Below are 20,628 nucleotides of genomic sequence, written 5' to 3'. Positions count from 1 at the left end.
GAAGAAATTATTAGAGATTCGATCATAGAATACAGATATTCGAAGATGATTATTGGTTTTATCGAATGATATGGTGACAAAATATTATAATTGGATTCTATAAATAGGACGAAATGGAATCGATCAATTTGATCAACACGAGTCATCTTTCTTTATTTAGATGTTAGAAATTTAGATGGTTAAAAGCTATGATTATTGGAACGTCCTGTATCGAGTGTTGCGCATCGAAAGGGAACCACGTGGAACGTGCGTTGCGTGGCACGCGTTACACGCATAAACCCCAGCGTGTCGTGTATTCGACCGCTCCCTTCAACGAGATAAACGCTCGGCTGGCACGCAAATGCGGAAAGCCGTCGAATCAATCGCGGCATTGTTCCTTGGCGATAGGAAATAGGTGAACGGAAGAAACTGATTTAATGAACGCCATTACGCTCCTCCTCGCATCTAATCGCTTAAATAAAAAAAAAGAGGGGGAGTAACTAATGCCAACGCTCGTGGAACGAATCTTCCCTTTACGGGGAATCGAATTTTCTCGACGACGATGCCTGTTGTGTGTCCCGCGCCGCGTCTTACGATCCAACAACGGGTTTACAACACGATTCGTCACGAGTCGTTTTTAATAAATTTATCGACTATCGACCGTGCGAACCGGAACGAGTTTCGCGTACAACTTCAACTCGCAAAGTTTGATAATGGAGTTCTATTAAAATTCCCAGTGTATCTAAAACACTGTACGATAATGAACGGAAAATTTACGAGTATCTCAATATCACGATGCATGGTGACTTCGACCATCCTAACACACAGAATCTCGAAAATACGTCGAATCGATGCGCGACGACCAGCACTTCCAACGGAATGATTAACCTCAATTTCGACGAGGAATGGTTGACCTACGAAAAACTCACGGAAATCTTTCTGTTTCAAACGATTTCGAAGGTGAAATTGACCGATCCTCAACCCGTTAGATTGTGCAAGACGATACAACAACAAGCGAAATCCGTAGACGTGTTGAGACATGTTCGCCAGTCTTCGAAATTAGCGAAGAACAAAGTAGTAGTGGCTCTGAAAAATGCGAACCAACCGGTTATTTTCGATAAAAGAGCGGATGGGGATAAGGCTAGGGAAGTTGCGCCAATACCAATGAGAAAAAGCCTCTTCCCATACGTGTCTCCTTACGTTCTCTTCCAAAGCCACGATCACGTGCCAACGAAAAAACTGCCAAGGGATTTTGTTCAACTTTTCAAATGGAAGTTCACTAGCTCCATGCCCAGGATATTGATCAGGATCCTGGTCAATTCTGGATACGAAGTGGTGAACAAAGGATCGGATTGGTCCGCCGTTTGGAATCTGTCTAGTAAAGACGTAATGAGGTTTCGACGTATGAAACCGTTTCAAAAGGTAAAAAGAAAAAATTTCTCCACTTCCTTTCCTTCCGTCCGTTGCATCGAGCAACAATTTTTTTCCACGATTCGTGAGAATCTTTCGATATCTCTTATTTATTGCTTCCCCATCAGGTGAACAACATGCCCGGCTCTCATAATATAGGGGACAAGGATTTATTGTGGACTCACTTGAACAAAATGTCGAAGAAATTCGGATCCGATTACAACTTCATGCCTCGTACGTACATCCTACCCAAGGAGATACAAAAATTCGAGAGCATGTGGAGCAGACACGGCATAGGAACCACGTGGATAATCAAACCACCGTCCGCCGGTCGTGGCCAGGGTATCAAGATTGTTAATCAATGGTGGGAAATACCAAAGTGGCATTCGGTAATCATTCAACGATACATCACCAAGCCGAAACTAATCAACGGATTGAAATTCGATCTGCGAATATACGTTCTTCTAACAAGCATCAATCCGCTCAGAATTTATATCTATCAAGAGGGATTGGTTCGTTTCGCTTCGGTTAGGTAATTCGAAAAAAAAAAAAAAAAATATACAACCTTTTTCGATATTTTATCGATCTTCGTATAATAAGAATTGGAAAACTAATTCTATCTGCGATTCTATGAAACAAAGTCTTTGAGACATCGTGAAATCGTCAAATTTTTAGAGATATTTCCGAAGAAAAAACGGAAAGGTTAAAATATCGAAATTTTTTGCAACATCTAGAAAATTTTCTTTACCATTAGAATACATTACAGTTGCATATACACATTTCGTGAGTTTCGTTTCATTTTAATACGCGTCACTCCTTAATCTTAATAATAAAAATAATATCAATTTATTTAGATATATTCGTGGAACCAATTTAAACGACAAATATATGCACCTGACAAACAGTAGCGTGAACAAACAGAATCCCGCATACGTGATGAACGATGGAGTGAATTCGTTCAAAGGGCATAAATGGTCCTTCTCGAGTTTATGGTCCTATCTAAAACAGGAGGACGTGAACGTTAGCGAATTATGGTCCCTGATCAAGAATATCGTTATCAAGACTTTCGTAGCCGTGGAATCTAGCATGAACGCTGCCATTTCGGAAAATCTTGTTTCCAGTTACAGCTGTTACGAATTGTACGGATTCGACGTGCTCCTCGACGAAAGTTTGAGACCCTGGTTACTCGAAGTCAACATTCTACCGTCGTTGCAAACCGATTCGCCACTCGATACTTCCATCAAGGTATTGAGATTTAAAAAAAAAAATCGATTCTTCGTCGTTCGTGATTCATGTTGCGCCATTCATATTTCTCTGCATTATTATTTTAAAGAGTACATTTATAACGGAAACGGAATAGTCGAGAGAAAGAAAAGGAATTAGAATCGATTCTATCCAAAATGTTATGCAATATATTGAGAAAACGATAAAATAAATGTTCCGTCCAAAATTTATTCGATAATTGCTGCAACTAATTGGAAATAATAAATTTTTTCCCCATCGCGGTATAAAACTTTCTCGAACTCGCGGATAATTGTTGCCGATCTCGTAATTCATTTCGACCGTTTACCACCGGTCAATTTCGAACTTTCGAATTCCTCGGCAATGATACACGGAAATCACACGTTCGATGATAAATTATTTATGATCACGTCGATTGAGTCATATGTATCGTGTATGATTAACCACCAAGTACCAAGATGATTCGTCTGAGCGCGGCATCCATTTGTTTTTCAGGGTACTTTGGTCAAAAACGTGTTGAACATGGCTGGATACCAGATACCGAAAAACGAGCAAGTTTCGAGTAACGGTATATCCAACAAGAAGTACGACTCGATCGCGCACAATTACAAATTGTACAGCACGGCATTGAATCTTCAAGAAAAGACGAAACAGAACGAGATCAACGCGATGGAGACACGAGACGAATATTTGACCATTATACTCGAGAATTTGACCAGGGACGATATCAGACAGTTGATTCGTTACGAGGACGAGCTCAGCCAGGTTGAAAACTTTGAGAAAATCTTCCCTACCAAAAATAGTTATTGTTACTTCAAATTCTTCGAAGTGAAGAGATACTACGACCGATTACTGGACGCTTGGGAAAATCGTTATTCGGACAACAGAATGGAAGGGATTCGTAGGCTGCAACGATATTGCGAGAATATGCAACATCTAGATCAAAACGATTAGATTGATCTTTAATCCTTTTTTTTTTTTTTTTTTTTTTTTTTTGATTTATTTCGCTGCTTATGCCCGTGATATCATTCGAGATCCAATTAAAGCGGTTCGCACGCCAGCAAGGCCAATAGCGTGGCGCGAGGATTTTTTTTTATGTAACGTGCGTAATATTCTCAACGTAATATGCAGCAAGGAAAAAGAAGGAAGAGAATACCTACGACAGGTGCGGAAGAAGAGGATAGTATAGGGTAGCCGTATCCTCATTGCGTAATTTTATTCTGAAACCTCGTTCAGAAATATCTTTCGAGTTTATTATTTTAGATATCCATCTATCGAAATTCTTGATATAATTACTGATAATCTCATCGTAACATCTACGAGAAAAAGAGTGTGACAAGCGTTAGATTATCCCAAATTTTCTTCTCCTTATTTTCATCATTATGATTCGAGAAATATCCTTTTATATTTGTCAAAATAATCGGATGAGTTTCCGATTAAAAAAAAAATTTATGCTAAATCAAAATCAAAGTTTTGGAAAAGTGAAGGTTTCAGACATTAGTGATTGATCAGAAAAATGAAAGATTTTGATAAAAAAACTTTTGGGATAATCCAATATATAAGGGTAATCGAACCCCCTGATTACGTAAAATTTCGTTTTTGAAATTTCATATGTTCCCAGAAATTACTTCAAGTTTACATTTTTTCAAGTTTATCAAGTTTAATATTTTTCATATACTTATACGTATATAATTATTTTTACGACAAGATATATATATATAGGAAACTGTATGTACAGTTTCTTAATAAGCGATTAAGATCGCTAAATCGCTAGTATGAGGAGTTTAAACTATTTTGTCTCTGGAGACATCCGATGTCAGAGGAATTCGAGAAATCCGACGAAACCTTACGCCTGTTAATCCACCTTAGTCGGAAGGTTGCGCAACAACCATAACCGCAAGGTACTGTAAGTCGTTTTAACTATATCGGTCACATTGACGTCATTCATTTGCCGTTTACAAGTTGCACACTTAATAGGAGTATCCGTTTCCACGACAGAATCCTTTTATCGAATTACGCGTAACTCAATTTCCCTTTTGAAATCGTGACGTGGACTAAACTTCGAGAGCTCTAGTCTTTAATCATCTTTAGGGAGTTAGAGTCATTATTACCACCTTTCATGGTATGATATACGAATAATAGTAATAAAATTACAAAAAATCGAGAATAAAATATATATATATAAAAAAAAAAAAAAAATAATTATTCTCTTATCGTTAAGTTTTATAGAAACTTATTCTGATGTCGATTATTTGTGAAAGATTTATATGGATTTATAATAAATTGTAAAAACAGACGTTATTTATTTTAAATGTGAATTATTTTATCGAGAAGATCATCTTATTTATATAATTTTTGAACTTTTAAGCCTCGTATTCTGTGTACGGATCGATATGCCTCATTTCTTTGCGTTTCAATTTTTAAATTCGCTGTTTCACGCGTGTCAAGAACATATATAAATTCACCAAAAGAACACGATACAATAATTTCTCTTGAGATTACAGTCTCTGTCGTAATATGAATTAAAGTTCATCTCGAGGAAAATAAAGAAATGGCAAAATGGCTCGTTCCGACCGAGTCTGGAAAAATATTTAAAATTAAAATAATATTCACAATTGCACAAGCATCGCCTGTATCGAAAACTGACACGCGAGGATGCTAACATGTATAGACAACGATTATTTATATACGATAAAAGCAAAACGCGAGAGCATTCTATTGATCCAGTCCAAAGGCTTTGAATTTCCTCACGTGTGCGCCGATGGACAGTTTCACAATAATTCTCGAATGCATGCTTTACCAAAGCGTGAATGGCAAAAGCAAACAATTCTCGTTATACGCTGAGAAACGTGCAAAGAATTTTCCATCCATGTTATTCAAAACATTTCAAAACCAATATCCCTCCGAAAAAATAAAATTTCACCGCTTCAATCGGCCTGATAATTCTTTCGAACAATGCTCAGCGTTACATTTAAAGGATATCGATACCATTATCCAAAGTGAAACTCTCGAGAGTTGCTTTCGAAAATTTTACAAAACTCGATCGACCCTCGTCATCTTTTAATTATATTAATATCTAGTTGGAAAAATCGATCAATAATACAAAATTACAATTTAAAGGTATCGATACGTTTCTTAAGTAAAACTCTCGAATTCGTGGTCGAACGCATTGGCAATAATTTCGATCGGTCACGGCTCGTCACCTCGTTCGAAGGTCTGACGTAAGCGGCCGGTGAAAGCTCTGGAACGGGCTTCATAAACATGAATCACTTCCTGAAAATTCCGTAGACCCCGACTTTCAGCGGTTTTCAGCTCGTTCAGACTGTCTTCTCCGCGAATCGTCCCCGCTCTGCTCTGCTCGTCACACGCAACCTACTTTTCTTCTCGAAGACCGCACGTGAGCATCGCGCGCTTTAACGCGTTCTATCTCTCCCGCTTCTCACGCGCATACCACGAGAGCACAAACGTACAACGATTTATCAGAGATACGAGCCACTGGCTCGAGTGACTTTTTGCTCGACCAGGACGGAAAGCTGCTGCCCGAACTTTCCTTCGTTAATCCGTGTATGCAATTATTGTTATTCCGGCACGGATACGGTAGGTTTAGTTGGAAGTGCTAAAGAATGGACATCGATCGTTATCGTGTAGGAAGCGAGAGAAATTCCGGAACGATCGATGGAAAAACATCTTACTTATTTATGGTTTTATTAGCTTTGCGAGAACGAGAATAGGGGATGGATGTCTAAAAGCTGGTGTTAAATGAGGAAAAATACGATTTTATATATATCGTATAAATGGTTACTAATGAAAACGACGAAATTTTATGGAAGCTTTTTCTTGATGATTCAACCCACGTTGAAGAATTTTTAGAAATGGCGTTATCGAGTCTTTCAAATCAAATACCCGCCTACCTTTTCCAGAATTATGATACCTGTTTCGGTGCGGAAAATACAGGTAGAAAGTCTCAAGTTTCAAGACAGTTCTTTTTAAAAAGCTAAAGCTACGTGTTTATCGAAGACAACGATCAATAACTCTTTCAAGAGATGATGAATCGTTGAAAACATCATGGAACATTGACAAAAGGTTCCTCGTTGTTGTTTCATAACAGGAAACAAGAATAATCGAGCCGAGTATATAAACTTTACTACGATATATGTATATATATATATATATATATATATATATTGGAAGATATCATTCGCTTTATAATTTCATGCGACAGATTGTCAATCTTAAATTATTACATGTATATTCTCTTTCTCGGTCGCAGTCAAGCGTGATAAAATATCGGACTGTTTTATCCTGGTTGCGTTCCGACTGTCACATTATTACCGAGTGTACGGCTCCGTGACTCTGACAATCAGAGCAGAATGAGATCTGAAAAATTCGCAATCTCACGAATGAATCCACTCTAGTCCACTCTTAATTACGATACAATTATCGTTAATGTTCAGAAACAATTCAACTCTAGACAGTACAACTTTCGAAATTCTCGATTATCTTCGTAAATCAAACCGAACGATAAATAATAAACGAGAAAGTAAAACGGAACTAACGATGGAAAATAGCGACACGATTTCTTAAAAAAAAAAAAAAAAAAACGTGAATCTAAATAAATCCTGGCACAAGTTTCCGAGTTTTCGTCATCTATTCACTTATTTATACCATTTCACCTAAATCCACTCTTCGATATCTCTGCCCTCTTTAGAGAACAGAGCCGTCTGTGAAAATAGGTCGACACAATAGGCATGCCGGAAATCGCATTGAAGTACGGTAGAAACAACAGTTTCTGCCATCGCAAAACGATACTCTATTCCGTGTAACGTGCGTTCTTTGTCTCTGTGGATCAAGTTGACGAGCAAACATGTATGCACAAGAGGACGACGCGACATGTATGCACAGTCGCGGAAATCTTTTCTATGATAGATGATAATTGATAGGTACGCGACGACCGAGGATGAAATCGAGCGGAGGCTAAACTGAGTCGATCCATCCATCCTGGGATAAATGGTTAATCGAACGTGATAAATAACGATCGGTATATAATTTTAGTCCTTGGTTCATTCGCGGACGATTCATCTTTCACGTGATAACGAAACGAGTCAGACGCGGTGGAATACTAATTGCTCGTAATTTCGAGTTATCGGGTGATTAAATTATCATCTAAGTTCGGAAAAAGCTTGTGTCAGCGGAAGCACAGTATAATGGATTTCGTTTCTTCGACTTTTACTTTACGCCGTTTACACGTAAAGTGTTACGCGGAAGTTACTCAAGCTCTAAAGTCTTTCGCTCGAACCGAATTTCCTAACTTGCTTCGCTTGCAAAAAAAAAAAAAAAAAAAATTGGAACAACTTAAGATACGCGAGAAAAAATCAACATTTTTGTTTAGAGAGAAGGAACGTTGTAATTAACCAAATGAGCTACTAAATCGTTTCTAAACGATTCTTAAAATACGATTTGTACGGAAAACAACGTTTCTGTATTGCTTTCGAATGTAGTATTAAAAATAACTCGATAAATAATCTCTTCGGGCATGATATTACTTCTATTGTAATTATATTAAACATTCAAGAATTGATAGAAATTATATTCAACAATTAAGTTGAAGAGAAATAAAATTGTGCAAGTTCTAAATCTTTCTTTAAATTTCTATAATTTTTAAAATTTCATTCTTCCAGTCTATCGCAGAAATGAAACAAAGCGATAGATCGAAGAGATAAAGTAAAAGTACAGTTTCATCGCTGTTTGCGGCTTATACTATTGCCATTATGCGGAATTCTACATGCTAGTTCACGTATAATAAACCGAAATCGGCCACGAATAACTCGTGATATTCCACGAGTTCTATGCTAAACACGGAGATACCCGGCCAACTCGATCGTCACTTTCTCCGCTTCATTAGACGAGCTGTGTAGGTTTCGTCAGCATGGATCGATCGATGCCACGATTCCCTCGATCTTCGAAGTTGAAAGTGAATTTCGCGCTTCACGATCGGCGTGTCAGTAACTCCTTTAAAAAAAGTGCTCACGTGTCGATCGAATTGAACAAGGATGATGGCTATCGATGATCAATGACCGATATATATATATATATATATCCACTATAAATCATGAGACATTTTATAGCGTTATAACTAATATAATGATCGAAGAAAGTGATTCGTGCAATGTTGAATCGTACGTATATTTTCATTTATAGATTTATCTTATAAAGAATGTTAATTGAAGCAAAAATATTGTTTGAGAAGATAGATTGAGGATCTTAAAATATAATCGAAATCTTTTTTCGAGAGCGATATCCTTCGTTAATTGAAAATTGTATTTTAAAACTATTAAATTTGAAAATTATTAAATAATTCTTTACAGGACTTCTTTGGAAATTTTTTTAGATCAAGACTCTTATAATTTTATAAGATCTTTCTTCAATGTTGGATACTATTTTGAATATAATATATGGAAAGTCACTAATCCCCGGATGTTTGACTGTTAATTATTTTTCATTCGACAAGTTAATCGTAAAAAATTGGCCAGAGAAAGTGGTGCATAAAATCTATATATTTGCATAATGCTGATGATTTAATCACTCCCATTTCCAGAATGATTATATATAGGCGACTTGTTTACGATTTATATATTATAATTTTCAAAATAATCGGAGAACGATGCAAACAACGTCCATTTAAAACGATATTTTAAGATACGCGATTAAGAACATAAACAAACTGAAAGATTAGAATCGTAAAACTTATAAATGATTACGCGATTTTATTATCATCAAGTATCAAAGTCAACAAACGTTTTCTTTTGAAAGATTTCTAATCTCGCTCGCAATCAGATTCGCTTACGTAACATGATGATCATTAAAATCAAATAAATAGATTCGATTTATGTAAAAACAATAATTTAATTGATAGAATTATTTCATTTGACAAAGAATAGGACGTGTAAATCTTTTTGTGATAGAGAGGAAAGTAAAAAAAAAAAAAGATTTATTGCGAATACGAGAAAGGAGATATGTGGAAAGGGAAGAACGTTACATCGATGGCTCAACGAGACAACGAAAAGAGTTATTCCGTACGAATCGAGGCTACAAATTATCCAGCAATTAGATCGTAAATCCCGGCAAACGCGGTTGAAGACGCGAGATCATTCGATCAACAGCGAAAACACTTGTCTACTACATTAGCATTTAATTAGAGTTTTCTGTTTATAAGTAAATGGTAAAAGCTTTGAAATAACAGTTATCCTTACGATGCAACCGTGGCTACATATTACGCGTGCACGTGCGACTACTTTGTGCAATCAACCAAGTGATATACGTACATGTATATATACATATATCCGTATAAAAATTGAAAAAATTACCACTCCTGTCTAAACGATTGATATCTAGTTCACAATCGGTAGCTGAATGTCCGAGTATGCGTGTCGCGATCAACGTGTACAATGTATACGCATGCGCAATGAAAAATAAAATCGGTCTTTTTCGGTTGTATTCGTTTCTACCCACGTGATATATTAAATACTTCCGATCATGCTTGATCATGAAATCGATATACGTATTATAATTCATAAAAGTTCAATTCGGGACAAAGTGCATTTTGCTCGATGGTAGAAAGTGACTATCGATCACGTTGCGCACTTTCTTTCTTACGATGATTACGTGTAGAAGTCGGTGGAGTTCAAGGAACGCCATCGCGCATACGTACGACGCATTCACTTTTCTTTTCGCAAATTCGCCATACGCACGTGCAAACACGCATACTGTATTACTGTACTATATTAAACGTTATTCGAAAGATGAGAATATTTCTTTTCCCATGCGATTGAGAGCCGTAGTAAAAATAATAAACAAAAACAATTATTCGAAGAAAATATGAAAAGATTACGATCTTTGTTTCGGATTAGACTGAATAGAAGGAAAAGAGGTTATAAATCAAAAGTTGTCGGTATCTCATTGTCAGCTCATTGTCACACAGCTTGTATATTCTGTTAAGCGGAATGTTGTAAATATATCATCGAACTAAAATCTAAACATTCATTAATTCCATCGGAAATAATTAAGCGAACGGTCTGCAATAAACGTTGCCTCGCCAATCGCTAACAAAAGTCAGCGAAAGAGCATATACACAAAGAAGCAAAGCAAACGTGTACGAACACTCGAAAGGAGAATGACGTGCAACTATAGAGCGCTTAAATACCGAAGGTAACGCCTCTTACTCCTGTATAGAATGTACGGCACCTTGTACTCGGTACACGGTCTACGTATTGGTAGGCTACATTAATCGTTCGAATCCTATGCCGGAGTTTCGATTTCTATCAAGGAATTCATGTTGCCTAGATATAGATTTAGCCTTTTCTACGATATTACGAAAAAAGATACGTTCGCGATACAATTTGAAACAATCGGAATTTGAGAGATACGGTCGATAATCAAACGAGCTCTTCGCTAAAATATCCGAACGATATATTCCGAATGAGACAATATGTGTGATCCGTAAATAAAATATAATAATGATTAAATAAATCGATTGCTATTCCGTTTCGAAAATGTTATTATGTTATGTTATTATGTTATTTCGAAGATAAAATGAAAATAGAAAAAAAATAACGATAGGATATTTTGAACAGAACAAAAAACATGAGAAAATAAAATAGAATTTACTCACGGTGAGGTGTGTCTTGTCAGGCGCAATTGCCGTGATCTCTACTGGCCTTGGTTCAGGTGGATTCGCTTTGCTGAGAATGGCAGCTGGCATTTTCGCGACCAGAGATAGCCTCCTGGTAAGCCGTCTGCCTAATTCCGCACGTCGTCGCACCCTAACTCGAGGACCAGTACCTTTGTAACCTCCAAATTCCATTCTGAGAAACGTGTTTCTTCCTTATCCTCGTGCTCTCATGGCGGCAAACGGTCGCATCTTGTGTCACGTGGTCACACAAATTATACGATTATATCGCGACCCAAGTCTATCGGCAAGTTATCGAAACTCGATTATATCGAAAATTGTATATACATAATGAATATTTCGATTGTCTATGTCCAAATTCACTGTATGTTTTTTTACTATTGACATTCAAACGTATTCTTCACATATCAATGATACATTCATTACTTCGGTTTATTTTTAAAAATTCTACACACATATACAAACAAAAACATCGATGATTCAACGTTGCGGTACAAAAAGTCGTTAACGAATTTCACGCATTCGATCGGTCGAAGTCAAAGATCACTCTCGCGAGCCCCGTCACTCGACATTTTGCTCTCAAAACTAGGTCAGTGACGTACCATATTTTTCGAACACGTTCGAAAATGCAAATACTGGTTTTGAAGCAACGGTTGTCCGCGTTGGGTTACACGCACGACGTAAACACTTGTTCGGATGCTGAAGGGCTGGCTTCGGTCGCGTGCACACACACACGTTCTACTAACGTCTCCTACGGACACATATGCATCCTAGTTTCATGTATATACCATGGTAGAACGAAGAAAGGTACAATGCGGTGTGTGTCAGGAGATTCGATAGTATTCGAAAAGCGAGGCACAAGGTGCGGAAAAGAGAACAGCCAGTTCTTGCTGGCGCTCGGTCTGCCTGGCGCGCTTCGACTGAAATTGAATCGCAGCAACCTCCTACCACGCGGCCCGTCACACTACCGGCCTTCCTAACCGTCGCGCCTCTTCGTCACTCTCGTGTCTTCGTTTCTAGCGTACCAAGAAATCCGCGTAAACAAAACGAATTTCAAAACTAGATAGAACCCGTATGCTATACGCACGCTTGACTACGAAACACTGATGTAACTGATGCGCGCGATCAATCTCGACTAACCTAACCAACCGTTCGACCAATCAACGACATTGTATTAATAATACTCGCCGAATCCACCAATTACAAGATACTATTTATCACGGGATCGTCAATGACGCCATTTTACATTTCCAAGTTTAAAATTTTTTATTTATTCTTTTTCATTTTTTTTGTTTTTTTAATCAATACGATGCAAGATCTCTTTCATTTCGATTTATATCGATNAATATATGCATAATTTTTCTTAATTAGTTTATCTCGTTTAAATAAAAATTTGAAAGTCTTGAATGATTCTTGAAAATCGATATACAACAATCGATTGTGCGCAGATAGATTATGAAACTTGTTTCTCTATAGTATTTATGAAGCATGTCGATTACGCGTGCGAGGACAAATCGATATCGTTGATGACTTATGTATAGGTTATATGCATTAATATTATAGGACTTTTCAATAGGAAGGAATAGTTTTTGAAACGGAAGCTTATTGTTCTTATGACGTACATATTCGATGATATTAAGAATTGAATACTGGACGAACGTGATTGTCGTTGACATGAGAAATCAAAGAAAAATAATCAGTTACAATTGGCATGATTAGCGTATATTTAAACTTGTTACGATCATGATAGTAACTACGCAAACTTGTCATTGTACATTCTTATTTGTAATAATTAAATTGTTTAATCTATAAATAATAAAAAAAAATATCAATAAAAAAATTCTTTTTTACTTTTAGTAAATCAAATATTCTACGCATAAATTCATCTAAATTATAGTTAACTAAATACTTGTCTGTATCATTTATATTATCATCTCATCTTCTTTTTTCTGTTTTAAAACCATAGTATGCCATGAATATCATAAATTCAATTTAAAACAAAATTCACATTTTGTCAAGTAAAATAAAAAAAATTTTATTTTTCATAGAATGATTAAGAAATAAATAATATTTAAACATTATTCAAGATGAACGAGTATAAAAATAAATAAGTATTTTTATTTATTATTATCGCGATGTATAATCTTTATTATAATTCCAAATTTAATTAGTCGAAAGTCAGGGAAAATCGAAGAAGTAACAACTAAATGGAAGAATTATCCAATATGAAGTGAAACGCATTTATATTCACGTTTCTATACAATTGAACGAAACAGAAAGAAAGTAAGATTTGTTTCATTTTTGACTTTTCTCTCGTCTCTATTTCCAATAATATTCGTCTCATTTCAATAATAAAATTTCTTGACATCTATGAAAATCGTAAGCATGGCTATGAAATCAAATCCAATTCTGCAAGACAAACTTGCTAAGCAAAATGAGATTAGCCATCAAATACTGACACGAGAACTTGAGAAACTCGAGAAGGTGGAGAAATCGGATATAAGGATGATAGAAACTGCATGGCATCGGTTTAGGTCGCGTCACAAGGATCTGGAACATCGTGCACCATCCTTTGGATCAAATGTAAGATCTTGGATATTGCGTATAAAAAAGATCTCATTAAGGATGCACATAGCTTCCTTTTTATTTCTAATGGATATTTTTATATTGTTCGAGAAAACTTTAGTTAATTAAAAATTAGTTTATTCTATTGATGATTATTATATTCCCCAATATATTATATACAATCACCGGAAATTCGATTCATCATTCTATTTTCCAATCTAATTGCGAGCACAGTAATTGACGCGTAGGCTATTAATGTGCGCATGTACGACACTCATAATCCTGGATTTTGCTACCATTGCACGGGTGTCATTAAAAAAAGCAGTCAGATAATCGAACAAGAGCAAGTGCCGAAAGATTCGTACGAATTCGTACGCTCGATAGTGTTCACCAAAGGGGAGGTAGATCCCGATAAAGTTCTTTGCCTTCATTTGTTGACCGCTCACAGTACCAAATGGAAAAACAACGATGATTCCATCGTCAGGCCTATTACATCTTTATTGGAGAAAGGTATAATTTCTTATAAGATGAATAAAACATTTATTTGATAATTATATAAACTATTTCTGCTGAAGCTAAGAACAAACATTTCTCTGGTGCGTGGAACAACATCATACCCTGTTACGTAGTGGATACTCAAATAGTTTCGTCGAACACAAAACTTCACGAAGATCCACGGAAGAAAATTCTGGAGGATCAAGCGATTCGAAACTTTGAGGAAAAATATAAACAATATATGGAGAACGATGCTGATTACGAGAAAGTTTTGTCATCCAACGCTAAATGTAGAAGAATATTGCCAGGCCTTGAAAAAATGCCTTCGATTTCGCCGCATGTCTATTCTTTGCTTGGCGCCTCTCACGAATTGCGAATTAAACAAGCTCTTGCCGAAGGTGTAGTTAAAAAAAAATTCGCTTCTTCAAATATTGATTTAAACAGATTGGACGAGAACAGTATATCTTTTCGCCTTGACGATGATGACGATATCTTAAGTAGAACAACAATGAACTTATCTACTAGAAATTGGAGATCGATGCTTAGTCCGTCGAAAAGATCTACGTTTGGTTCGTCATACAAGACCGATCATGGAATCACTATGTTAAAATCGAAACGGAGAAAGAATAACGACGTGATGCCTAAAGAGCTTATTACCATAAAATCTAGTATTAAAACGATGAAAGAAGCTCCTTCGAAAACATCGAGCATCAAGTCTCATTTTTACAGTATGTTTGGCAGTCGACCATCGACCTATTCTCTTCTTTCAGCCTCGATGAATCCAGATATGACTAAGAAATGTAGAAAATGCATTTACTTGAATGCTCCTATTAAAAGTATTGAACTTCGAAATAAAGATTACAAAGTCGTGCCGATTCTTGTAAATTATCAACTCCAAGCCTTAGTGCAAACTGTGTTCGAGGTTCTTGAACGCGTTAATCCAGAAAAATCAAAAAAAATAATTGATATCGCAAGAGATAGAGAGGAAATAAATAAAATGCTTGTGCGTTCAGAAATACAAAATTTTATTCAATCTCTGTTGGGCCAATCGTTAGTCAGTTCCCCAGAAAGTTTCGTACTTTCAGTAGCAACAATGGCGGATGAAATAGATCTTCGATTCGAGGGAATTCTAGAAAAGGAGATAATCGCATTGACTCTAGAAATGCCGTCACTTCCATCTCTGGATGCTCTAATTACCGAGATACGAAATAACATTTTTTTTGAAAATAAAAAGAAACCTGATCAAACTGGAAATACCGGAATGATATCTTCAGATTTTAATACAGAAAAGATTGAAAATAAAAATCTTAAAACAGACAATAAAAATCATCGCCTCGATAACAAAATTAAAAAAAGAAGAAAGAAAAATGAAACTATACGAATCTCGGAGACAAAAATGGGAAATAGCTTGAGAGAAAACTCGAAGATAAAAGCAGCTGAACAACGAAGAATTTCAGGAAATGTTCTCACTAAACATACTTCGAATTCCAAAGTAAGATCTTTGTAAAAAAAAAAAAAAAAAAAAAAAAAAAAAAAAAAAAAAAAAAAAAAAAAAAAAAACATAAAGAAAAGCAAAGAAAATAAGATGTTATTGCAACGGCATCTTGGAACCTGAAATATTCAAAAGGAAAAGATCTGATAACAAATATTTTTCCTATTCCATGTGGTTACAGACTTGGAAAACTGCCCAAGATCTTAGTCATTTAGACGCAAATCATGTAATATTGCAAAGAATGACGAACACTCAGAGAATTTTAGTAGGACAAATGTGTGCTTCTCTTAAGACCAAGAAAATTAATAATGAAGGTTTTATGTTTAAATTAATATTCTATAATTTGTAATATTTTCATAATTTATTTCTTGATTTTTGTATAGGTTTAATTAATCAAAGAGTACCGCTAGCGGCATTAATTGCTCCAGCTCTCTCACGCGATAGTATTAAATTGTTAACGCAAGGTACAACATATATAAATAAAAATTTCATGAATGAAGAAGATGAGATAGAAGACAATGTCATAGTTCCAGATAAGTTAAGTGGTCCTTTACTTGCAAAGGTCGATATTAAATTCTTTTCATTCGTAAAAAAATGATATTAAAAAATAATAATTCATTATACATTTTTAGATACGACAAGATATAGCAGAAAATGAAACAAAACGACGTTTGAAATTTTTCCTAAAAAGTGAAATTAAAAATCTAAAATAATATAAAAATAATTAATCTTTTCGATTAATTAATTACTCAATTACATATTAAAAATCTGTAATCATTTATCGACTGTTAATAAAAATAAAATTCATACATATTTATAAATATCATAAGTAGATGGCGTAAGAGTTCTTCATGCATCTTATATTCAATATAAATTTAAATTTGTAAATAAAATTGAAAACATTTCTCTTTGTTAAATTTGAATGTATAAAATAGAAAATCTTTCATTATAAGAAAAGTATTAAAATTACACGAAAAGTTAATTTTTTATTAAATATACTAGAATCATAAAAGGATAGAAAAAACTTAATATCTATTTATTTGATGTTTAAATAAATAACTTATAAGTTATACAATATTTATAAAATATATAATTAAATTTTATATATTTCATCGTATTACATAAATTGGAAATAATTTACACAATAAATTGTTAGTGAATGATTGAATATTATAACCAGTCAGCTGATTAATGCCGCGCAGTCGCATTTGTATTACTGCATAGGCGTAAAAGAAGAAGTTTTAAATGAGGCATAAGTTTATAACTAAATATGCTCAGTTGAAAAAAAGTGGTTTAAAAGTGGAACGAAAAAATTGAATCAAAATAAAATATTTTATATCTATTAAATATACAATCATTAAGAAAAATAGCAAAGAATTTTATTACGTTACGCCATGTTCATCGATGTAAGAAAAGTACACCAGATGTATTGTAGAGTTCGTGCAAGATGTCTGTGTTAAAAATTTCTTATGCGCATCGAAACAATGCTCACATGTTTAATCAAAGTAGCACGACATTTATTTTAACGTATAAACCTCAACGCGACAAGTAATTTGCATAGATAAATGTAAAACGATATGTATGAATGTTACACATGGTTCTTTTCAAACACCATTTTTTGGATCATATAAAAAAAACCCTAAAGAAGCATTCATATTTTTAATTACTTTTCTGGAAAATAACGATTTATTGTCAATTAATTTGGCAAATATGTATACATTCAAACCATTTGTGTTCATGAAACATGAAGCACAGAGTGTAGAACGTCCAAAAGCTAGAAGTGGACATAGAATAGTGTGTGATCATAAGAATTTATATTCCTATGGTGGCTTTAATCCTTGTATCTCTGATACTGATCCTGATATGCAAAATGATCAAACATGGATCTCTAGTAAACCACTTTTTAAGGAAGTTTGGAAATTCAACCTTGTTACACAGCAATGGAAACGGTTACCAGGTCAAGACAATATGCCCAATGAATTGGCATCTAATGCAGTGATTTTAAGGGGTAATGCCTTAATGGTTTATGGTGGAACTGGTGTACCATTTGGACATAGTTGTAGTAATCATCTTTATGTGTGCAATGTTAATGATGGTAAAATGTACATAGTTCCTGCAAAAGGAGAATTACCTGAACCCCAATATGGACAAGCTTTAGTATGTCATGGGTCATATTTATATACTGTTGGTGGTACTACAGGATACGAATATACTTGTGATATTCATAGATTTGATCTTAGGACTGGTGTTTGGGAAACTGTTTATATATGTTCTGGAAGAGATCAAAGTGAACCTACAGGACGATATAGGCATGAATTAGCTTTTGATGGAAAACTTATATATGTTTTGGGAGGAGGAACAGCTACAGAAGCATTTGGTTTCTCAGTATGTAAATTTTAATATAATTTTTTAGAATATAATATTTTGGATTTGAGTTAAATACTTTGAAATGAAAATCATGTTTAGGAGATTCCTGCTTTTGACTTAGAAACAAATAAGTGGATAATATTAAATACATATGGTGATAATGATGATAATACAGTGCCAGAACCTAGACGCTGTCATGGATCTGTACAATATACAGATGAAAAATCAGGTATCACATCAGTTGTAATCTCTGGAGGATATAATGGAGATCATGTTTTTTCTGATGTTTGGAGACTAGATTTAAAATTATTGCAATGGACATGTTTAAGAAAATGTATACTTCCATGTCCTGTATATTTTCATTCTGCAGCTCTTACTCCAGAAGGACGCATGTATACATTTGGTGGTATTATTAAAGAAAATAATAAGGTTATTATAATTCTTTTATTTATTTGTCTTCTTATTTTAATATTCATACATCTAAATTCTAAAAAATTTTATTGCAGGTTGTAAGAACAGATGCAGTTCATTCTGTTTGGTTAACAATTCCTAAATTATCAGAAATATGTTGGCAAGCATTGATTTATTACTATCCAGATTTAAGGCATAAGTCTCAAGATCAATTACTTCATATGGGTATACCTTTAAAATTTGTGCAAAGAATTGATTGGTATGATGCATAATATTTAAGAAACTCTCCCAATATTTGCTACATATTCAAAGCGTTACCACTCCGACCATTGTTACCAGTTACTTATTGCATGAATATTGTAATTGTTGAATATTATTGCCATAATTTACTTACAATATTTTTATAAAAATGATACATAGTGTGTTGGGCAACTAATATGACAAATATTATCAATGGATCACTTTCTTCAAATTTACTTATATTATTGTGCAATATATATTTTGCATACTGGATGAAACTTTGTCTATGAATTATCTATGTGTTAAAAAGAGAAAGAAAAGTTCATATATTCAGAAATCAATATTAATGTTAATGTTAAATTTAATGTAAATGTTTCAAATATGTTAAATTGTAGTAAATTGTTAAATATAATAAAATTAAATCAAATTCAACTTTAATGAAATTATGTGAAGTTTGATCATAAAGTAATGAAATTTTTTAAAAAATATGTTTATACGAACTTTTTTTATTATAGCACATTAAATTTTTATTCAAAGTTTTATCCAGATTTTTTTTATACACTCTGTGTAATAAATAATGTATTATATTATTTCTAAAATCTTTCTGGTTTTTTCAAAGTTTATTATAACTCATTTGTATCTGTAAACAATTTAAATTTAGAAAATCAGAAATTGTAAGTAAATAATAGAATTTTATTTGCAAAAAGACTTGCAATATTTTTTTTTTTTTTTTTTTTTTTTTTGGTAAATCATTTTTTATAGTAAAAGTTTTATTTATTAATATTGTCTTTTTTATCAATTCGAATTATTCAATTAATATTTTTTACTCAGTCTTTTAATAAAACATATTCTTATTGTGAACAAAGAATTATATTGCATGGTACATAAGATTACTGGCAAAGATGTTCATTAATTTAATGAAATTTAATTAATTTAATTAAATGTTATAAAATATTCGCAACAAAAATATAATAACGTATATAAATTTTTGATATAACTAAACTGCGCATATACTTTGTTAAAAAATATGCTGTTTTTCTTCTTTTCTGCTATTTTTCTTATTTATATTGTAAGATGTTTTCCACTAAAATTTGCTATATCTTTGTACATACATATATTTGTATTGTACATATATTTAAAAAGCAATAATGAATTCATTAGACAAAATTATTGAGTGCTACGATTAAATTAAAAAAAGAAAAATAAGAATATATAAAAAGAAATCATCATCAAAATATATTGTTTTATTTTTATTAAATAAATGTTTAGATTAAAATTCAATTTTTGATTGAAAAATTCATTTAGTATCATGATGATAATAATATAATGTACTAATATATACAATCTTTATATATTGCTTAATAGATAAAATTTTTATTTCATTGTTGTTTGTGAAATTTCGTTTTTGTTTTGTTAAAAAAATAAATTAAATAATTACAGAAATAGATATAATTTACAACTACTAAAAACAAATTTTATACCTTTAGATACAGATCAACAGTACAAATAATACACAAATATTTAGATATTATAAGTTTATATCTTCGGGTACACTTTTATTCAGTTCCTTGAAAAAATGAATCCTAAATCTAATAGTAATTATACAAAATAATTTGAATAAATTAATTCTTTTATTCAGGGAAATTGAATAGCAGAAAGTGCTCCATTGCAAAAGCCTTTTTATGATGATATTATGATAAGAATATTCATTACATAATATATCTATTTATTATGTATATCA

General features: G+C 33.6%; 4 protein-coding genes across 5 annotated transcripts in view; 3 read left to right on the top strand and 1 right to left on the bottom strand.

The window, feature by feature from the left end:
* The window catches only part of LOC122712281 (rho GTPase-activating protein 20-like), a 176,267-nt gene extending 163,897 nt beyond the window's left edge, over positions 1–12,370 (bottom strand). For both annotated transcript variants that reach the window (XM_043931800.1, XM_043931801.1), the window contains exon 1: positions 11,300–12,370. In XM_043931800.1, coding sequence (XP_043787735.1) covers positions 11,300–11,491 — 192 coding nt within the window. In that variant the 5' untranslated portion in view covers positions 11,492–12,370. The remainder of the gene's footprint in view (positions 1–11,299) is intronic.
* LOC122712282 (tubulin polyglutamylase TTLL4-like) lies at positions 775–3,585 on the top strand. Its single transcript, XM_043931803.1, has 4 exons — positions 775–1,401; positions 1,518–1,921; positions 2,244–2,634; positions 3,127–3,585. The coding sequence occupies exons 1-4, from the start codon at positions 775–777 to the stop codon at positions 3,583–3,585; spliced, it is 1,881 nt and encodes a 626-aa protein (XP_043787738.1).
* Positions 12,371–14,145: 1,775 nt separating the features above from the next.
* On the top strand, positions 14,146–16,561 carry LOC122712330 (the record flags this gene model as incomplete). The annotated part of the gene is made up of 5 exons (XM_043931887.1): positions 14,146–14,392; positions 14,458–15,869; positions 16,051–16,183; positions 16,253–16,431; positions 16,502–16,561. Coding segments are annotated over exons 1-5 (2,031 nt in total), but the record flags the coding sequence as incomplete, so codon positions are not given.
* A 542-nt stretch (positions 16,562–17,103) lies between these two features.
* LOC122712290 (kelch domain-containing protein 10) lies at positions 17,104–19,271 on the top strand. Its single transcript, XM_043931813.1, has 3 exons — positions 17,104–18,254; positions 18,336–18,665; positions 18,743–19,271. Exons 1-3 carry the CDS (start codon positions 17,451–17,453, stop codon positions 18,917–18,919), a joined length of 1,311 nt encoding a protein of 436 aa, XP_043787748.1. The 5' UTR covers positions 17,104–17,450; the 3' UTR covers positions 18,920–19,271.
* The last annotated feature ends 1,357 nt before the right edge of the window (positions 19,272–20,628 follow it).

Source organism: Apis laboriosa, unplaced genomic scaffold, assembly GCF_014066325.1.
Source record: "Apis laboriosa isolate Shangri-la unplaced genomic scaffold, ASM1406632v1 scaffold1_cov151, whole genome shotgun sequence".
NCBI lineage: Eukaryota > Metazoa > Arthropoda > Insecta > Hymenoptera > Apidae > Apis > Apis laboriosa.
The sequence above is the reverse complement of the archived record's forward strand: the minus strand, read 5'-3'. Positions and strand labels throughout refer to the sequence as shown.

Bases quoted from the DNA above. Each gene is read 5' to 3' on its own strand.
- LOC122712282 (XM_043931803.1), top strand. From the start codon at position 775: ATGCATGGTGACTTCGACCATCCTAACACACAGAATCTCGAAAATACG. The intron at 1,402-1,517 runs GTAAAAAGAAAA...CTTCCCCATCAG, and splicing joins GTATGAAACCGTTTCAAAAG to GTGAACAACATGCCCGGCTC. The intron at 2,635-3,126 runs GTATTGAGATTT...TTTGTTTTTCAG, and splicing joins CACTCGATACTTCCATCAAG to GGTACTTTGGTCAAAAACGT.
- LOC122712290 (XM_043931813.1), top strand. From the start codon at position 17,451: ATGAATGTTACACATGGTTCTTTTCAAACACCATTTTTTGGATCATAT. The intron at 18,255-18,335 runs GTATGTAAATTT...AATCATGTTTAG, and splicing joins CAGAAGCATTTGGTTTCTCA to GAGATTCCTGCTTTTGACTT. The intron at 18,666-18,742 runs GTTATTATAATT...ATTTTATTGCAG, and splicing joins TTATTAAAGAAAATAATAAG to GTTGTAAGAACAGATGCAGT.